General features: G+C 43.1%; 1 protein-coding gene across 12 annotated transcripts in view; it reads left to right on the top strand.

Moving 5' to 3' along the window:
* SP110 (SP110 nuclear body protein) overlaps positions 1-16663 on the top strand; it is a 37297-nt gene that overhangs the window by 1711 nt on the left and 18923 nt on the right. For 10 of the 12 annotated variants that reach the window (XR_010380711.1, XR_010380710.1, XM_064485243.1 and 7 more), the window contains exons 3-9: positions 1301-1469; positions 2274-2540; positions 5198-5275; positions 7042-7110; positions 9078-9227; positions 11455-11541; positions 15090-15155. Coding sequence is in view for 10 of the 12 variants with exons in the window: in XM_064485243.1 (XP_064341313.1) it covers positions 1301-1469; positions 2274-2540; positions 5198-5275; positions 7042-7110; positions 9078-9227; positions 11455-11541; positions 15090-15155 (886 nt within the window). In the remaining 2 variants the exon portion in view is untranslated. Of the gene's footprint in view, positions 1-1300; positions 1470-2191; positions 2541-5197; positions 5276-7041; positions 7111-9077; positions 9228-11454; positions 11542-15089; positions 15156-16663 lie in introns of those variants that run through there. The other 2 variants (XM_031452357.2, XM_031452358.2) reach the window with 2 other exon arrangements.

Raw genomic sequence — 16663 nt, 5'->3', positions numbered from 1 at the left:
ATTCCCCGACTTTCCTCTGTCTCCTGCTGGTGCCAGCAGTCCGCAGTGATCTTGGCTTATAGAAACATCACTTCACCTGCTGTCTCCATCCATCTCTATGTTGCCTTCTCTTTTTTATGTCTTTTACCTTTCTCTCTTCTTACAAAGACACTGTCCTTGTGACTTAGGGCCCACCATAATCCTAGATGATCTCATCTCAAAATCTTTAACTTAAATATGTCTGCAAAGACCCTTTTTCCAAATAAGGTCACATTCACAGATTTCAAGTGGACATATCTTTGGGAGGAGGGAGTACCATTCAACCCATCAAGGGCACCATCCCAATTCCTAAGAGCTTGTCACCCACAGTCCATTCTGATGTAAAGCAAGGCGGGCAGTGGGAGATTGGCTATGTGACAAAAATGGCACCCTTTTCATATAATTTTGGTTTCTTAAAGCATTTCCTAAACCCCAAGCCCAGAAAAACACTAGCAGTAGTAGAACAATCTCCCCCAGTCCTGGCCTGGCTGGATCCAATCCCTTTTCAGATCATAACCCAGCTGCCACTCCTCAGAGAAGTAGGGTCCTTGGCCCACTCATCTAATTAAGACTCCCTCATCATTCTTCCTCATAACAGCCCATGCTTTCCCTTCGCAACACTTCTATCAATAGTAGTTGGGTATTTACTTAATTTGTGATCATTATTGGACGCCCATCTCCTCCACCCACCTTTGCCATGTTGGGCTTACCTACTGCTAGTTGCTGAGCCTGGTAGGTGACCAGTAAGTATTCTGCAGTCACTTCTCTCCTGCCATGTTTCTCCTTTTAGCCATCCTCTTATCAAGAGGATTTCTCTGGATGATTTCCCATTTAGGCCAGTTCAAGTCCAAGAGAGAGGGAAAGTGAGAGCAGAGGCTAACAAGCAGCCCACCAAACTGTCACTGTTAAGCCCATTGTTGAAGACCCCTGCCCAGAGCCTTAGTGAATTGATTACACAGTTGCAGCCTTTGACTCCACTTTCCTTCCTTAAAATTTCTCTCTTCCCTCAAATGTACCTAAAATAAGGTTGACAAAAGGACTTGTTTTCAAGAAGGCTAAATTACTTATTCCTGTGACTAACCATTCAAATATATGTAAAGCTTCAAAAGCAAACATATGGAACTGAGATTTCTCTGGGTTAGAGAATTTGACTATACATATTGCACTAAATTCTTTAAGAGGACAAAATCGCTTTCTTGCAGTTTAGAAAACCAGGAATGTATAATAAACCTCCATTCCATTTTATAGTCATTTATAATAATCTTTCATTTCATTGATTAAGGAATCTCTGGAAGCCTGTAGAAATCTGGTCCCTGTATCCAGAGTAGTGTACAACATTCTAACCAAACTGCAGACCACCTTTAATCTGTCATTTCTGGAGCTGCTGTTCAGCCAAATTAACCTGCGTGAATACCCCAACCTGATGATGACACTTCAGAGCTTTGAAAGAGGTATGAGACTTCTTGAAATCTTTGGGGCTATAGAAGCACAAGAGAAGTTGCTATGCTAGAAGTTTGGGTTGGTTTTATGCCTTGTGGAATATGCACTTTAACTGCCCACTTTCTGTTTGGAAAGGATGGACCCTACTCTCTTACGGGTGTGGCAGGAAAAGTAGTCTCTTGGCCCCGATTCTATAAGATGAATTTGTAGAGTACACAAACGTTTCTGTCTACTTGTTCCATGAATTTGGGGAAACTGTACAATTTAGCCTACCAGACAGTTTCTAGGGAAATGCATAAAGTGACAGACACCCAGTCTGGCGGAATGACTAGGATTGCCAGAGAGGAAGAGAAGTGGACAGGAGTGGATAACAATAAGTATCTTTTGTGGGGAGGGTATAGCTCAAGTGGTAGAGCACATGCTCAGCATGCATAAGGTTCTTGGTTCAATCCCCAGTACCTCCTCCAAGAATAAATAAATAAACCTAATCACCACCCCCCCACCAAAAAAAAAAAATTTTTAAAGAAAATTAAATCCTCGGGTACAGAGTCAAACCCAACTTCATGAGTGAAACCGCTTCGGTGTCAGCTCACAGTTAGAAGCAGTGGTTACAGCACCAAATGCCCAAATCAAATAAAGAAAATCAATAGGGGCCGCAAGTGGACAACAGTGATGATGAATCAGTTCTAGGCACCTGTGAGGGGGTGAATAACTCCATGCCTCCGTCCTATAGAACAGCAAGTTTAAAGAAATCCCCTTCCCCAGAACATTCCGAGGCTCCAGGGTACTGATGCGTGCTCCTTCGTCAACCCCAGTTGTCACTTCCCATGGAGGGTGGAGCAGAATCAGGGAGATTCCCCTCGAAGCACCAGCCAACCCATCAGGAAGGTGCTCCCTGCAGACCCTGCTGCCACTGCCCGCCTGCCAACACCCCGCACCGAGCTGCCCACCCTGTGCACCCAGCGTCAGTGAGCCCACGGCACCCGCCCAGCACAGTGCTGAGACCCTGGACGAGCCGCCCAGCCCTGCTGGCCTTGCTGTGTCTCTCGCTGGAGTCATCAAGGAAGGCAGACTCACTCCAGGTGAGAAACAGACCCTGTCCAACACCTGTGCATGCCCAGCCTGGGGCGCTGGTGGCTGTGTCTGGAACCTCCCATCTTTTGGTTGTTATGCCCCTTCCTGTGCACCCACTACCATCCACAGCCCTTTCCAAGCAGGATTGTGGGTGCTGCCATGGGCCTAGTGCCCAGAACACCTGCTTCCCACCCTTAGAACAGCCCAGCCTTCTCCCTGGCCCTTGGTACTCTGCCTGCTCCTGGCGCTTTTACCATTTACTCTCCTCCCTGACACTCTGTCCCTGAAACCTGTGATTTTTTGCTTCTTCTCTTCAATGACCAATGAGAACTTAACATCCCTAGTAAGTGATGAAAATTCACAAAAGCTGCCCGCACTCCCTTGGCCCCATGCAGGGTAATGCTGCTCAGGGCTGACTTGTCCAGCTCAAGGTGGCTGTGAAGGGAGAACACACACCTGCAAACCGAGAGGGCTGTGGCAGGAGCCCCAGGAAAAAGAACCGGGTGTGACAAAGATAAGGAAACAGTGGGGGGACCAATGCACCGACTTGGCTCAGGACCTCTTGTCGGGGATGCCGTCTCAGCCAGTTTGATGCTGTGATATCCAGCAGCCCAGTCAAACCAACACTCAAAACACACGGTTCTGACTTGACAAGTAACTGGTGCAACACACACATCCTCAACCCGACTGATTACAGGAAACTCTCAGTTTCAACCATATTCATGTTTATACAGTTTAGAGTCTACAAGTAACATTTTTGAAATTATTAGAAAAGATGATAAAATGTTGAAAGGTCTACCGAATCTAATTTAGCTTCTAAAATTGTGTCATTCATCTCCCCTAACCATCCATATAAACCACTTCAATTGTATTAAGTGCAGCTGAGAAATTATTGGCCGCTGTAAAAAGTGGTATCATGGACTCTGATCCAATTCTCCAGTACTGAGAATAAAGGGCCCTCTTGGGTCCAAATGTTTTCTCCACTCATTTAAAAATACCATCCAAGTTAAGTTGACATAACCACGAAGCCGATGACCATGGAAGACTCCATCTTCTAGATTTTCAGAAGAAATAAGTACCATTATTAAATTAGCAATGAAATGACTGTTCACTCCCCTCCTCTACCCCGCCTTGGGGCCTTGGTGTTCGGTTGGCCCATCAATTTTACCGGCTGGAATAGATTCTTCTTTCTCCTCCTACCTCTGGTCTCTGCTTGTGGGTCTTAGTATCTGAAATTCCTCTTCTTCTTCTGTTCAGTCTCCACTGACATCCTGATCTCCCAAATAAAAGACAAAGAAGACACTCAAGAGATGCCCCGCACCCCCTCAGACCTCGTGCCAGATAATCTTGGATGAGTTAGGCTCACCTTAGCTTTCGCATCTACCAGATAGAGAAGCCATTCAGATCTTCCAGGGACAGGGCCCTCCTTTTCGCTCTCCATCACTGTCTTGGCCCAGGTTCCCTCAACTCACCCCGCCCTCGGGAGCTTGGACAGACCCAAACTCCTGAAGGGAGACAGAGTCCCTGGGGAGGGCGAGGGAGATGGGTCTGGGAAGGGTGGACTGGGAGGGGGCACCGAGGGCCAGAAACAGGAGCCCCACTAGTACCCTCCACACCTGGACTCCAAACACCACTAAGGGGTCTGCAAAGGGAGAACGTCCATCAGCCAGGAGGGGTTGTGGCAGGAACCAGGGGTGGGAAAGGTCCAGGGTCTGAGTCGGGGCAGGCCACTCCCTGAGGCCGCTTCAGTAAGGTAACGCTCAAAACTGCTCCATCAAAGCAAACAAAAACTCTGCATGCTTAACACTGAATCAGTACCCGAGACGTGATGGCCCTGTTTCCCAGCCCCCACCCTGACTGTGGGGAATTTCCACGGTCATCCCTCATCATTCTATATCATTTGGATTTTTAAGGGTAGATAGAATTTAAGTGACTTGAAAGGCAACAAATGACTTAAAAGGTCTAATGACTGCTTGGCAGCGGCCTCAGTTAGCTGGAACTCAGGATGGATCACCCAGCATGTGTACCCAAGAAGGTGACTGCCTTTTGTGAGATGGGCCTTTATTTGTTATGGCTTCAAACCCTTCAGTCTTTCTCAGTACAGCAAAGACTAGCAGAACTTTGTGTATTCTTGCTGTTGACAAATGCTGGCAAGTTCAGGCTAGCTCCTGCTTCCTTCGTCAGTCCTTGTACTCAGAAATACATAAGGCACTTAACCTCCTTTACAACTTCTCAAGATGAAGTAATCACAGATACAGCAGTTTTAACATCTCCATTCACAGACATCTAAACAGTAGCATAGACTTTTTGTATGGCGAACACATTCACCCTCATTGTGGCCACCAAAATTCAAGGTCACCACTCACCCCGGGCAGCTGAGAGCCCTTGCGCTTCTCTGCCATTAAGTAAGGGCAACCTCTCTAAAAGGCTCAAACTGAGCCCTCCTCTGTGGGGCAACTGTTCCCCGGTTCACTGTGATAGTCACACAGGTAGCAATAACCACAAGTTGATCAAACCAAGGCAGAGCCAGGAAACCCTGCGGGCTGGCAGATCCCAGACCTGTGCTACACATGCTCTCCACCCTTCTGGTCCGCCCACTGGTCTCCCTCTAAACTTTCTCTCCAGCCCATTCTGAGCCTGAAATGAATTCTGTTTCTTTTGTCAGTGGCAAGAGATGATTCTTCTGAACCGAGTGAACCAAAGGAGCTCCAAGAGGCAGCCGGGACACCTTCCAACAAGCAAGGTAAGGGTTGCTTCCCTCCTGCAGATGTCAGGAGGGTGAATTTGGAGCTGCTTTCTGGTTTTCTGATCTTATCATAAGCACCCATTACGTGATTACAGTCGTAATGCTCAATATAGTTTATTTCTGCAATTCCTGTGCACTGCGTCTTCCTTGAAGGCCTTCATGAAAATTACAGGGAAACGAGAAGGCATTTAGAGCCACTGAAATGTGCCCCCATTGGAATTGCCTGTTCTGAAAGCATCAAGGTCTCATATACATACAACTTCTTGGAGGGTTAGTTGTACCTTCCTCTCTAACTGAAAGTTGGTTCCTTGGGAGGATCTTCTTCCTCTTAAGGCAAGGCTACCTGTTCTCTGCTACCACTCACCTCATGGCAGAAGGCAGGTTCGATGTCCATCCATTGCTCGCCACTGCCCCACCCGGGTCTTTGCTCACCATCCTCTTGTTTGAGGCTTAACCATTCAAGTGAAATGCTCACTCTCAATTCATCACTATCACCCACTGACTTGCCCGTCACCCGCTGGCAGACCTCAAGGCTGACTTACAGTTTTCCTGTCACTCCAAGCCCTGCCATCATCTTGGACACCTTCAAGGTACACGTGGCTAACAGGCCCATCCAATCTTTTGACCTCTCAAACCCTTTATCTACTCCTTTCCACCCATTCTTAGCCTCCTGAACCCAAAGGCAAACCACAGGCCTTCTCATCATTTAAAACTGGGTCAACTTCCCAGTAGTTAAGATTTCCTTTTCTTGACACTTAATGCTTGAAGTTTGCTCCTTCTACAGCTATCACTCAACTTCTGATCTCTCCTCCTCAGCCCAGTCTATGAAAATGAATCCAGAAATATCCCTCCCTGATTTCTGCCTTATTTGCAGCTGTCCTTCAGTCTCACTTCAATGACCAGTGCACTGGTCTTTCCTTTTTCCAATCCACCACCTGCCTTTCTTCTCAATCTTTCTTACCAGGTCAGAGTCCAACATCCATCATTTCAGTCACTGCTGACATCATGACCTGCCTTGCCTCTGTGTCTTTTCCTAGAACTCTTTGGCAGGTCTTGGAGAAAACTGTTAACTGCTTACTGCACATTGCATCTGAAATCAGGCACTGCTGGGGAGATGCATATAGCTGCACAGAGTACATCCACTGTGTCTTCGTGGTGGCATCACAAATGACCTCAACACTGCATGACAATTCCACTTCCTGTGATGATCCTTTAAAACCTTGAGCAATTTTTTTTCAAACCTCTGGTGCTTCACCACCTCTTTTATGCTCAACAGATGACCTTCTATTTCATAGAAAAACATCCTTCACTTCCTACTTCCATCCTGCAAACCCCAACTGCATCTGTCCCCTTCCTCTTTCTCGCCACGGAAATCCTTCCACCTCTCCTGACAACATCCATGATGCCTTCTCTCCCGAGAATTCAGCATCTCCCTCTCTCAAAGATCTGCATTCAGCCAGTGCCCAAGCCTACCACAGCTCAGAAGAGGAACTTTCTCTTGATTCTCATCTCACTTCATAGCTCTCCCCTCCACTTCACAACCAAACTTCCAGAAATGAGTTACCTAAACCTGTTGTCTCCATTTCTTCACGCCACTCTCTCCTCTGCCACTTTAGGATTTCAGCATCACCTAAGGTCGCCAATGACCTCTTAGCCACTGTGGTTTTGAAGACCAAGAGTAAAAGCTTAAAATTGTTGATATATAAGGTTGGTAGGCCTATGTTTGTAGGTATAAAAGATGATCTGTATCCATTCTTTTTTAGGAAAGAAAAGAAAGAGAAATATCTGGTCAACTCCAAAAAGGAGATGCCAGAAAAAAAGTGTCCCAAGAGGTAAGAGGAGACCGGAGGCTAAAGACAGCGCATGCTTGTAAGCCAAGGTGTGGGAAGTAGAATTTTATTCTAAATGCAGCAGGGAGCCATTGAAGATGGACCTCTAATCAGTGAAGTGACATCTCCAATGTTTGTTCTATGTGAAGAATGAATTGGAAATAGAAAAGAATGGAAGTAAGGCAACCATTTGGGGGACAGATGCCATGAGGGTAAATAGTAGCCTGGATTCAGATCTGGCAGGGGAGGTGGAGAGAAGGCGGCCTATTCAAGATCAGTTTGGAGGCAGAATTGACAAGACAGTGAATGAATTAGAAGCTGAGAATGAGAGAGAGAAATCAAAGCTCGCTCTTCAACTTCTGGCTTAAATAGCTGGGTAAATGGTGGTCCCATTAATGTGAGAGTATGCAAATGTATTGGAGGGAAATTTTTATAATTCACTTTTTGACCTGTTCATCTCAAGATTTGTGCTAACCATCTGTGCACTCGTATCAGGTATGTGCTTTGTCAAGAGCTGTGAGGCTCTGAGATATTACCTCCACCCCTTGTGGAATGATGTTCTTTATATATATAAATATGAATACTACAGAAACAGAAAGGCACCTGGGTCAGGGGAAAGAATTCTTTATTAATATTCACAACCAGCTCAACAGTACAGCATTTATCCCACACACACAGACCCAGAGGCATGAGAAGAGAGCTGGTGGATTCTTCCTGTGTGACTGGCAGGTTATATCCCATAGATAAGAGAGAAAGAATGATGAATTTTCTGTTTATCCACAGGACAAGGGCAACATCCTCCTCCCCTCCTGAAAGGAGAGAAAAAAATTGTTTTGTTGTTGCTGCTTTGAGATGAGATTGAAAAGATCCTGAGTCCTCACCCCAATTTCAGAAAATGTAAATGCTTCTTTCCAAGAGGCAGAGAAACCCCAGGCACCTCCAGCTTTTACTCAAGAAGTTCCCAAGTTCTGGGCTTCATCCTTTTTGGAACAGAAATACCTAGGGAGAGAGAGTTCCAGTATTCCTGGTACTCTGGGAACCCATTGCTGGCTGTAACCATTTGGCCATGTCAGAAGATGAGAAATTCTATGACCTTTTTAGAAAGCAATTAACCAGGTGCAGATCGAGTTTTCATGGTACATGAAAAGTTAACTGTTTCTGGAGGGGGTGAAAGCAAGCAGTCCCGATCCTTACACTGTATACATGTCCATGTCTCAGGAGGGTAGGGCTTTGTACGGAAGAGCTGAGAACTCAAGGAAACTTAATTTTCCCACAGTATGCCAGTTTGGGACTCATTACAAAATATAGCCCAAAGATATAAATCACATATTTATAATATGTACATATATAATATTAATAATATAAATATTTATAAATATAAAATTCATTTGCAAAATAAAGGTATCCATATCCTTGGGAGGAGAGAACCCTAATGCTAATCGTCCCCGCCTTTCCTCACCTCTTGGCGTTGGAAATCCTCTGTGTCTCAGCCTTACCCTTCCCTGCAGGGCCCTGGCTTCTCGACTTTTTGATCCCTTGCACTTTCCCCACTCGAGGCACCCGGGACCCTTGGATCTCTCCTGTCTCCCGTGCCACACAGGCCCTAGGGAACCTGGAAACGTGCTTTATAAGACTCCTCCCCTGCTGAAACAGACCATCTGGCCATGTTTACTTGGATGTGGCATCAAGGGTCACAAGCTATGAGTTAGGAAATTAACCTCACTGCTCTGGGAGTCCCCCCAAATTTGTGTGGTTGGTTTTAACAGAGTTCGGAGGAGGGAGGGAAGACAGGTGCACACAGAAAAAAAAACATAATTACAGAGAAATAACAGGAGAAATGTGAGGCAGAGGGGATCAGAGATCTCAAAGTGTGGAGACTGGGGGCATTAGAAAAAAGGTCACTAGTAAGGGGAGGAGGAAAGCCACTGGGACCCCAATGAAAACTCTTCACAAATCGCTGTTTGTCCCAGGAGCAGCCTCACCTGGACATGGACTTCAAGAGAGGCTCCCAGAGATGGATCAGGCAACTCAAAGGAAGGTCGACTCAACCAGGAAGTCCAAGGTCATGACAAGGGTCCAGGAGGCAAGGACCAAATGTGCCCAGACACCAAAACCAGAGGGTAAGGCTCATGACAGAATCTGCCATTTGAATGCTCAGTGTGGGAGGGTCTCTCATGCAGCCCACACAGCATTAGGTAGAGATGTAATGTCAATGGTACAAGAGGTGCAGAGAAAGACAGTAAGGTGTGACAGGAAAGAAGAAGCAAGGATCTGTTGCGTATGAGGGGTTTTTGTGCAGAAACAGCTGTGTTCACAGGGTATAGCTGACCTCAGCTGTGGACGAGGTCAGCAGCACTCAAACATTTTTGCCTCAAGACTCCTTTACAGTACTAAAAGTTATTGAAGACCTCAAAGAGCATTGGTTTATGTTGTTTACATCCACCTATATGCACTTTATTAGAAATTAAAACTGATAGGTTTAAGATACTTATGTATTGATTCATTTAAAGATAACAATAGCCAATTACCTACTATCATAAATAATATATCTTTATGAAAAATAAATATATTTCCCAAATTAAAAAGTCAGTTGAGTAGGTGGCATCATTTTACATTTTTGTAACTCTCTTTAATGTCTAGCTTAATCAAAGACAGCTGGATTTTTTAAAAAACATTTATTAACTATCTTTTCAATGGGCTTCCTTAATATTTTTGTATATATTAGTATTGTTTTATATTGAAAGCTGAGAGGGAACATTTTTAATAACATCAATTTGTATCCAGTTAACAATTGCTTTCTATTTTTAAAGCTACTTTAAATTTCTTCTTTTTTAGTTTAAATATTGTTGATGCACAATATTATGTTAATTTCAGATTACTACATAGTGATTCGACATTTGCATATGTTATGAAATTATCACCATGATGAGTCTAGTTACAATCTGTCCCCATACAATTATGGGAGAATATGCTAACCATATTTCTTCTGCTGTATATTATATCCCTGTGGCTTATTTATTTTATAACTGGATGTTTGTACCTCTTAAACCCCTTCACTTATTCCCTACCTGTACCCCCACCATCAAGGACAGCTGGATTCTTATATCTACTGCTGTGTTCAATCAATTGTGATACGTTGCTCTGGTTGAAGCATAAGAAGGAAATCCAGCCTCACCCAGATCTGTAGCTGGAATGGGTGAAGTATTTTAGCAGTCTTTTGAAATATCTGTGGATATTCACTTTTGATACTACACCAAAACTCAACAAGGGGTAGATTCCTTTTTTTTTTTTTTTCTCCTGAGACAACAATAGTGTAATGGATGGGAGATATTACATGTCTGAAGCAAAAGAATCCTGGAGTGACACCCCACCGTGGACGGCAGACAGCAGGCAGGATGCAGCAGTAATCTTCACTCCTTAAAAGTTAATTGTAGAGTCTGAAACCGTATCAATGAACTTTTCCTACTCTGTTGCAATAAGATGTCTTACACTAGCTTACATCTGAACAGGTCTTCTACTCATGCCAGATTTTTTAATATCACAAACATTTGGGAAATACCAGGTCACTGAATTTTACAGTGAGCTTACAATTCAATCATACAAGTATTCTTCTTGCAACAACTATGTTACTTCGAGATGCAGCAAACAGCTTTATATGTGCTCCCCAGTTTTTCACATAGACTATTAAAAAGATGTGTCCTCAGGGGTAGAAATTTAATAAAAATTAATAGTTTTAACTGTTCCATCAAGAGCATTCTTAAATGAAACTGGCTTTTTTTTTCACACTGAGTAAGTGGTGGTGAAGAGTGCAATGCCTGCTCCTAAGGTTTGAGGACACTGCTTTGATTTGTACTAAGGCGCGAGAATTTTTACCTGCCATGGCTCTTGCTTCATCTGTGCAGAGGTCAACAAAGGCAAAAAGACAAAGAATGTCCTGTTGTGAAAACAGTTTTGACCTTTAAGATCTCCTGAAAAGATCTCCAGGACTCTCCAGGGATTCACAACTTCACTTTGTCTAGTGTAAGACATTTTATTGCAACAGACTAGGAAAAGTTCATTGATTCCCCTCTGGTCCAGGGGCTCAAATGACTGTCCCCCAGTGGACATGTTTGTTAGTAGAGGAACCACTGCAGACCAGCCTTGGCCTGCCCCTCTCCTGAGTGGCAGACTGACCCAGCTGTAGAAGCATTCCCAGGAGGGCGTCATGGGGGCTCAGGCAAGACCTGGAACCTCCAGTCTTTAGTTCCACAGTGTGCCTGGTTGTCTCTGGGTCTCTGGGAGATTCTCCATGGACTTTCCAGAGGACATTTACTGAAATTTGATTTGGATGTTTGGTTTTTTTTTCAGAGATCAGTGATGACATTTCAGAAATAGATGAAGGAAAGAGACCCCAGGAACCACCCAGCGGATCACCAAGAATCACGCGCAGTAAAGGTGAGAGATTTCGAGTCTCAGAGTGCAGTCATCAGGAGCCCAAATTTAGAGCTCTTTTACAGTGAGTCAGTTTCTCAGCCATTTTTTTCATTATCACTACCCAAGGGAGCCCATTTAGACATTTTTTCTGAGCATGGAACCCCACCTCTCAGGTATTTCAATACCACAAGTATATATCCACTTATTTACTGACTATATTTATTTATGCTTTATGCATATAAAGAGCACTTTTTTTCACCCCCAAGAACTGATTTTAGGATATCTCACCACTGTCAAGTATATTCACGGTACTTTATTGCAGTGCCAAGCCATCAGATTTCTTCCTAAGAGCCCGATCTCCATGTTTCTCATATGACCTTTCTAGGGAAATTGAGAAGAGAACAGCTCACCATAAATGCGAACGTAATACTATGACTGAGCACGAGCACCTGGCGTTGTTGTTGGTGTGTGCTGGTAAAATGGTGCACGTGCATTCACTCCTCACCATCGCTACCATTACTCACGTTGCCACCGCTGTCCTTGGAGGAGAGAAAAAGCAGAGCGTTCTTCTGCTTGCTGGTAATTCAGTCATTGTGTCACACAGTCACAGATCTCCCACATGACAGATGTGACTTTCAAAAGACAAACATCTAATTATTGTCAAAGAATTGATTAAATATGACCATATTAAAATACAAATGATCATTTTAGCAGTTTTTCCTACATTACACTGACTCATACAATGTATATTTCTAATTTTATCATGAATAATGTATTTTGTTTTCACAAAAACCCTTGAAGAAGGTTAAAAGATTTAGTCAAACTTGAGATGTAAGAGATTAGTGGGTTTTTCCAAGATCCCATGGATAAAGACTGGCTAGCACAGGGCTAGCAACTTGGTCCCTAGAACTCTCCTCATGAGCCGTCATTCTCCGTTGTAAGAAAGGGATAGAAACAATTCTGGCAAAGCTTCACCAACTCAGTATTGTCTGAAATGAATGTCGTCCCAAAATGTAAAGATTGTTTATTTAAAAAATACTTTCTTCCTCATTACCTTCTAAATCCCATGGATGATGGAAGTAAACTGTCTTTGGGGAAATCTCCTGGGGAGAAGCGTAAGTGTAAAGAACTTACTTGGTCTCTGTGAGGGTAGATTGGATGTTACTCTTATTGGTTGTTCTCCCCTTCGGGCTACAAAAAACATCCAAGCCAGAAAAAAAAATGTGTATTTTTTATAATAGTAATTTAATTTTTTTCAACATAGAAAATTTTTCGTACTATAAAAGCAATATGCCGTAGCCATTAGGTTAATTGGCCATGTGTGATGGAAAACTGCCTCCTCCTCCTCCTCATAATAGTGGCTGAAATAAGAGAGCTTCTTTCTCTCTCCTGTACAGAAGTGGGTGGTCTGGTTCATTCTGGCACCATACATGGTTCCATTCTGGCTGTTCCTCCATCATCCTCAGTGTGTGGTATTCCCTGCACTAGGGTCCAGACTTTAAGTGTAATTCCAGCCAAAGGAAAGAGGCATGCTGCCTCCACTGAAGGACACTTTCTGTTGGTTGCCTTTAGTAATTCTGTCACCATTTCATTGCCAGGACTAGTTACATGGCCACATCTGACTGCAAAGGAGGCTGGATAATGTAGTCTTTATTCTAGAAGGACAGGCAGGTATCCAGCTCAAAATCAGCGGCTTCACTATTAAGGAAAAGAGAAGAACAGGGAAAGAGGAACAGCCGGCAGTAGCCACCCTGCACGCTGTGTGGTGGGCAGACTGGGGCTCTCCTGTTTCCGGTTCTCCTCCCCTTCCCAGATGCTCAGAAAGTTACACTTCCCAGCCCCTTGCCAGAGACAGGGCCATGATATTAGTTCTGGCTAAGGAGCTGGTGCGATGGGTGTCACTCCTGAATCAAAACATCTAAGAGGCACTGCTCAGCTCTCCACACCCCCTTCCCCTGATTGCGGAAGTGTGTGGAAGAGGGAGGTGGCAAAAGGCTGAGCAGCGTGGATCTCAGCACCACCCATACAGGACAGCTGCCCTGGATGCATCTCAGCACCACACATAGAGGACAGCTGCCCTGGAGACCCCCGCATCCTGCAGAGAACTCCGCAGGATGGAGAAATACACCACTGTTTGTCAAGCCACCAAGATCTGGTTTTGCTTGTGCTGAAGCTGTCCTGCCTGATACAATGTTCCTCATAAAATCTGCAAACAGTACAGAAAGTTGTTAATCAGAAAGTCAAATACCTATGTAATCTGCTTCCCCCACTTTATTTTTACACCTTCCAAAAACACATACATTCATGTATACATTCTTTACATATATACATTTTTATGCATAAATATACATGCTCATACTAAATGTCTATTCTATAAACACTTTTTTCATTGTGTCAGTGTTATCCATTATCTATTTTCCTTTTTTTTTTTTTTTTTGGTCATATGTACATTATTGGATGATTAATAATTTGTTTAAAAAATAAGCTATTGGTGGTAAGTTAGGCTGTTTCCAATTTTTGTATGAAAATAGAAATCATGTTGTGTGTTGGTATCTTTGCATTCTTGTCCAATAATATCCTCAGAATTAATTTCTAAGTGCAAAATTACTTGGTTAGAGTCTGTATATCTTAAATTTCATATGTGTTACCAAACCCTTTTCCAGAAAATACAATTGTTTACATTTCCTTTAACAACACATGAGTGCTCATTAACTACATCCTTCATCAACCTAGACCTGAGAAAACTTTTTTAAAGTTTGGGCATAATTAAAACAGACAATGCATTTTTTTTTTTATAATTTTATCTTCCTCTTTTTTTCCTTTATTTTTGGGAAGAGGAATTGATTAGGTTTATTTATTTATTTATTTTTAAATGGAGGTACTGGGGATTGAACGCGGGACCTCATGCATGCTAAGCGCACTCTCTACCACTGAGCTCTGCCCTCCCCGAGACAATGCATGTGTTGATTACTGGTGGTCCAAAGATGCTTTTTAAATAAATTTGTCATTTGTGTTTCCCCTTTTAGTGCTTTCAGTTTATGCTTTTTGCCCATTTTCCTAGTGTTCTGTTCACCTTTTGTTTTGTCTATTAAGGATATTAACCCTCTAATGTTACACAGATTGGAACTTCTGCTTTTTTGTTTTTGTTTTTGTTTTTGTTTTAATATTGTGGAGATGCTTTTTGAAGTATGGGCATTTAAAATTTTTAAACAAATTTGTTCATTTTTTACCTTTATGGTTTTTGGCCTTGAGTTTTAGCTAAGAAGTTCTCTTACATCTATGGTTTATAACAATCTCTGTATTTTCTTCTAGTCTTGAAAAATACCGGTTATTAATTAGAAAAATTGCATATTTTAAATGTTAATAATTTGGTATATCTCTGTTACCTCTTTATTCAACCCTTTTCCATTTCTGAGTAAAATGGAGGTTTTTTTACACATTGGTCTCATGGTTTTCTTGCCTCTTCAAAAGTGATGGGAAGATAGAAATTTTCCTTAAAAAGTATTGACATTTCAAACTTGTAGATCAATATTCATAGCCACAAGAGATGATTTTCTTTTCTGTTTTAGAAAGGAAGAGAAAAATACAAAGCTGGTCCAGTTCAAAAAAAAAACAGAAAAAAAGCCTCCCAAGAGGTAAGCAAGAAGAGCGAAGTCGTCACTCCCTTGGTGTTCATCGGGGTCCTCACTTGACCACCCAGATGGTCTCTTCTCCAGCCACACAGCCACCTGGGGGTCACTAGAGCGTGGTCAGCCCTACCTCTGACCCCTAGGCCACCCTGTCAAGGACTCCTCTTCAAAAGAGAAAAACCATGTTAGTTCCAACTGACTTCTTTTCTGTTATCATTGGGAAGGAATGGGGTGGAGGTAGACAGGAGGCATCAGACAATTTTGAGATTAGGACTGTGTCCAGTGCAAGTTCAGAGCCAGGAAGAAGTGACAAAGCAAACCTGAATGTGCAGGCAGGATTCAGATTCCCAATCCCAAACCAAAGTTAAATTTGTGGTCACTGTGAGTGTTCAGAACCACCTGGATAAATGCTTAGCATGCACTGTTTCCATGCATGAAAATTATGTTATTTGCAGTAGAGGAAACAAAACTTTATGCAACTTTGCATTTTTCTGGCTCCTCTGCTTGATCCCTCTTTGTCTTCATCACCTTTTCTCCTTCTCCTCTGCATTCTCGCCTTCTTGCCCTTCCCCTCTCCTTTCTCCTTTTTTCTTTAGTTCCAAGTGTGCCAGTTGGTGGGGATTCTCTTGGATTCCCAGCCCTTACGGGGGAATGGGGCACCCTCGGTGGGGAATCTCCTCTCAACTTCCAAGCATGAATCATGACATGAGTTTCACTGCTTTGGAAATTCCCCCAGTTTTTCTTCTTGTTCCCAATACCCTTCAGTCTTGGGGTTTGACTGGGAGAAGACTCAGACCTTCTTCCTCATCCTTCTTTCCTTGTCACTTTCTCTGGGGTCCCAGCCCCATCGCCTCCTTGTCATATACTGAGTTTTCTCTACCAGTGACTTCTAGGAAAACTTGACAGTCAAACCTCTAAGGTTTTCTTGTCAGTATATAAAGGTAACTTCTGGAACATAGAAATCCCCTTTCATAAACAACAACTTTTGTGTTTCAAGGTTTTGTATAGTATCTCTAAAATGATCTCAACTGAGCGGTTTCTTCTCTGTTCTAGCCAGCATCTGCCCTTTCCCTGAAATTTATTGATTTAATAAGTGGGGCACCCTGGACACTACAACTTATAAGGATGAAAAATATGTAATTCTAATATTTTCTAAAAGAGGCTACCTGTTATATATTCATTCTACAAAGATGAAATGAGTTAAAGTGTGTGCTAGACACATGTCCGGGTTCTGAGGACTCAACAGTGAGCAAAACAGACAAAACCCCTGCCCTCACGGAGCTTAGATTCTCACTGATGCACAAGTAATTAATAGTCAGAAAGAGGAGCTGAAGGGGAAGAAGAAAAACAGAAGTCTGGTGGAGAAAGAAAGACACCACAAGAAAAGAGAGATGTAATTATAGAGAAATAGCAAGATGAAAGTAAGGCCAGGAGCTACAGACATGGAGAACAAACTTACGGTTACCAGGTGTAAAGGAGGTGGGAAGGGATACATTGGGAATTTGAAAATTGCA

This window comes from Camelus dromedarius, chromosome 4 (assembly GCF_036321535.1).
Source record: "Camelus dromedarius isolate mCamDro1 chromosome 4, mCamDro1.pat, whole genome shotgun sequence".
Lineage (NCBI taxonomy): Eukaryota > Metazoa > Chordata > Mammalia > Artiodactyla > Camelidae > Camelus > Camelus dromedarius.
This window is presented reverse-complemented; position numbering and strand designations above follow the sequence as displayed.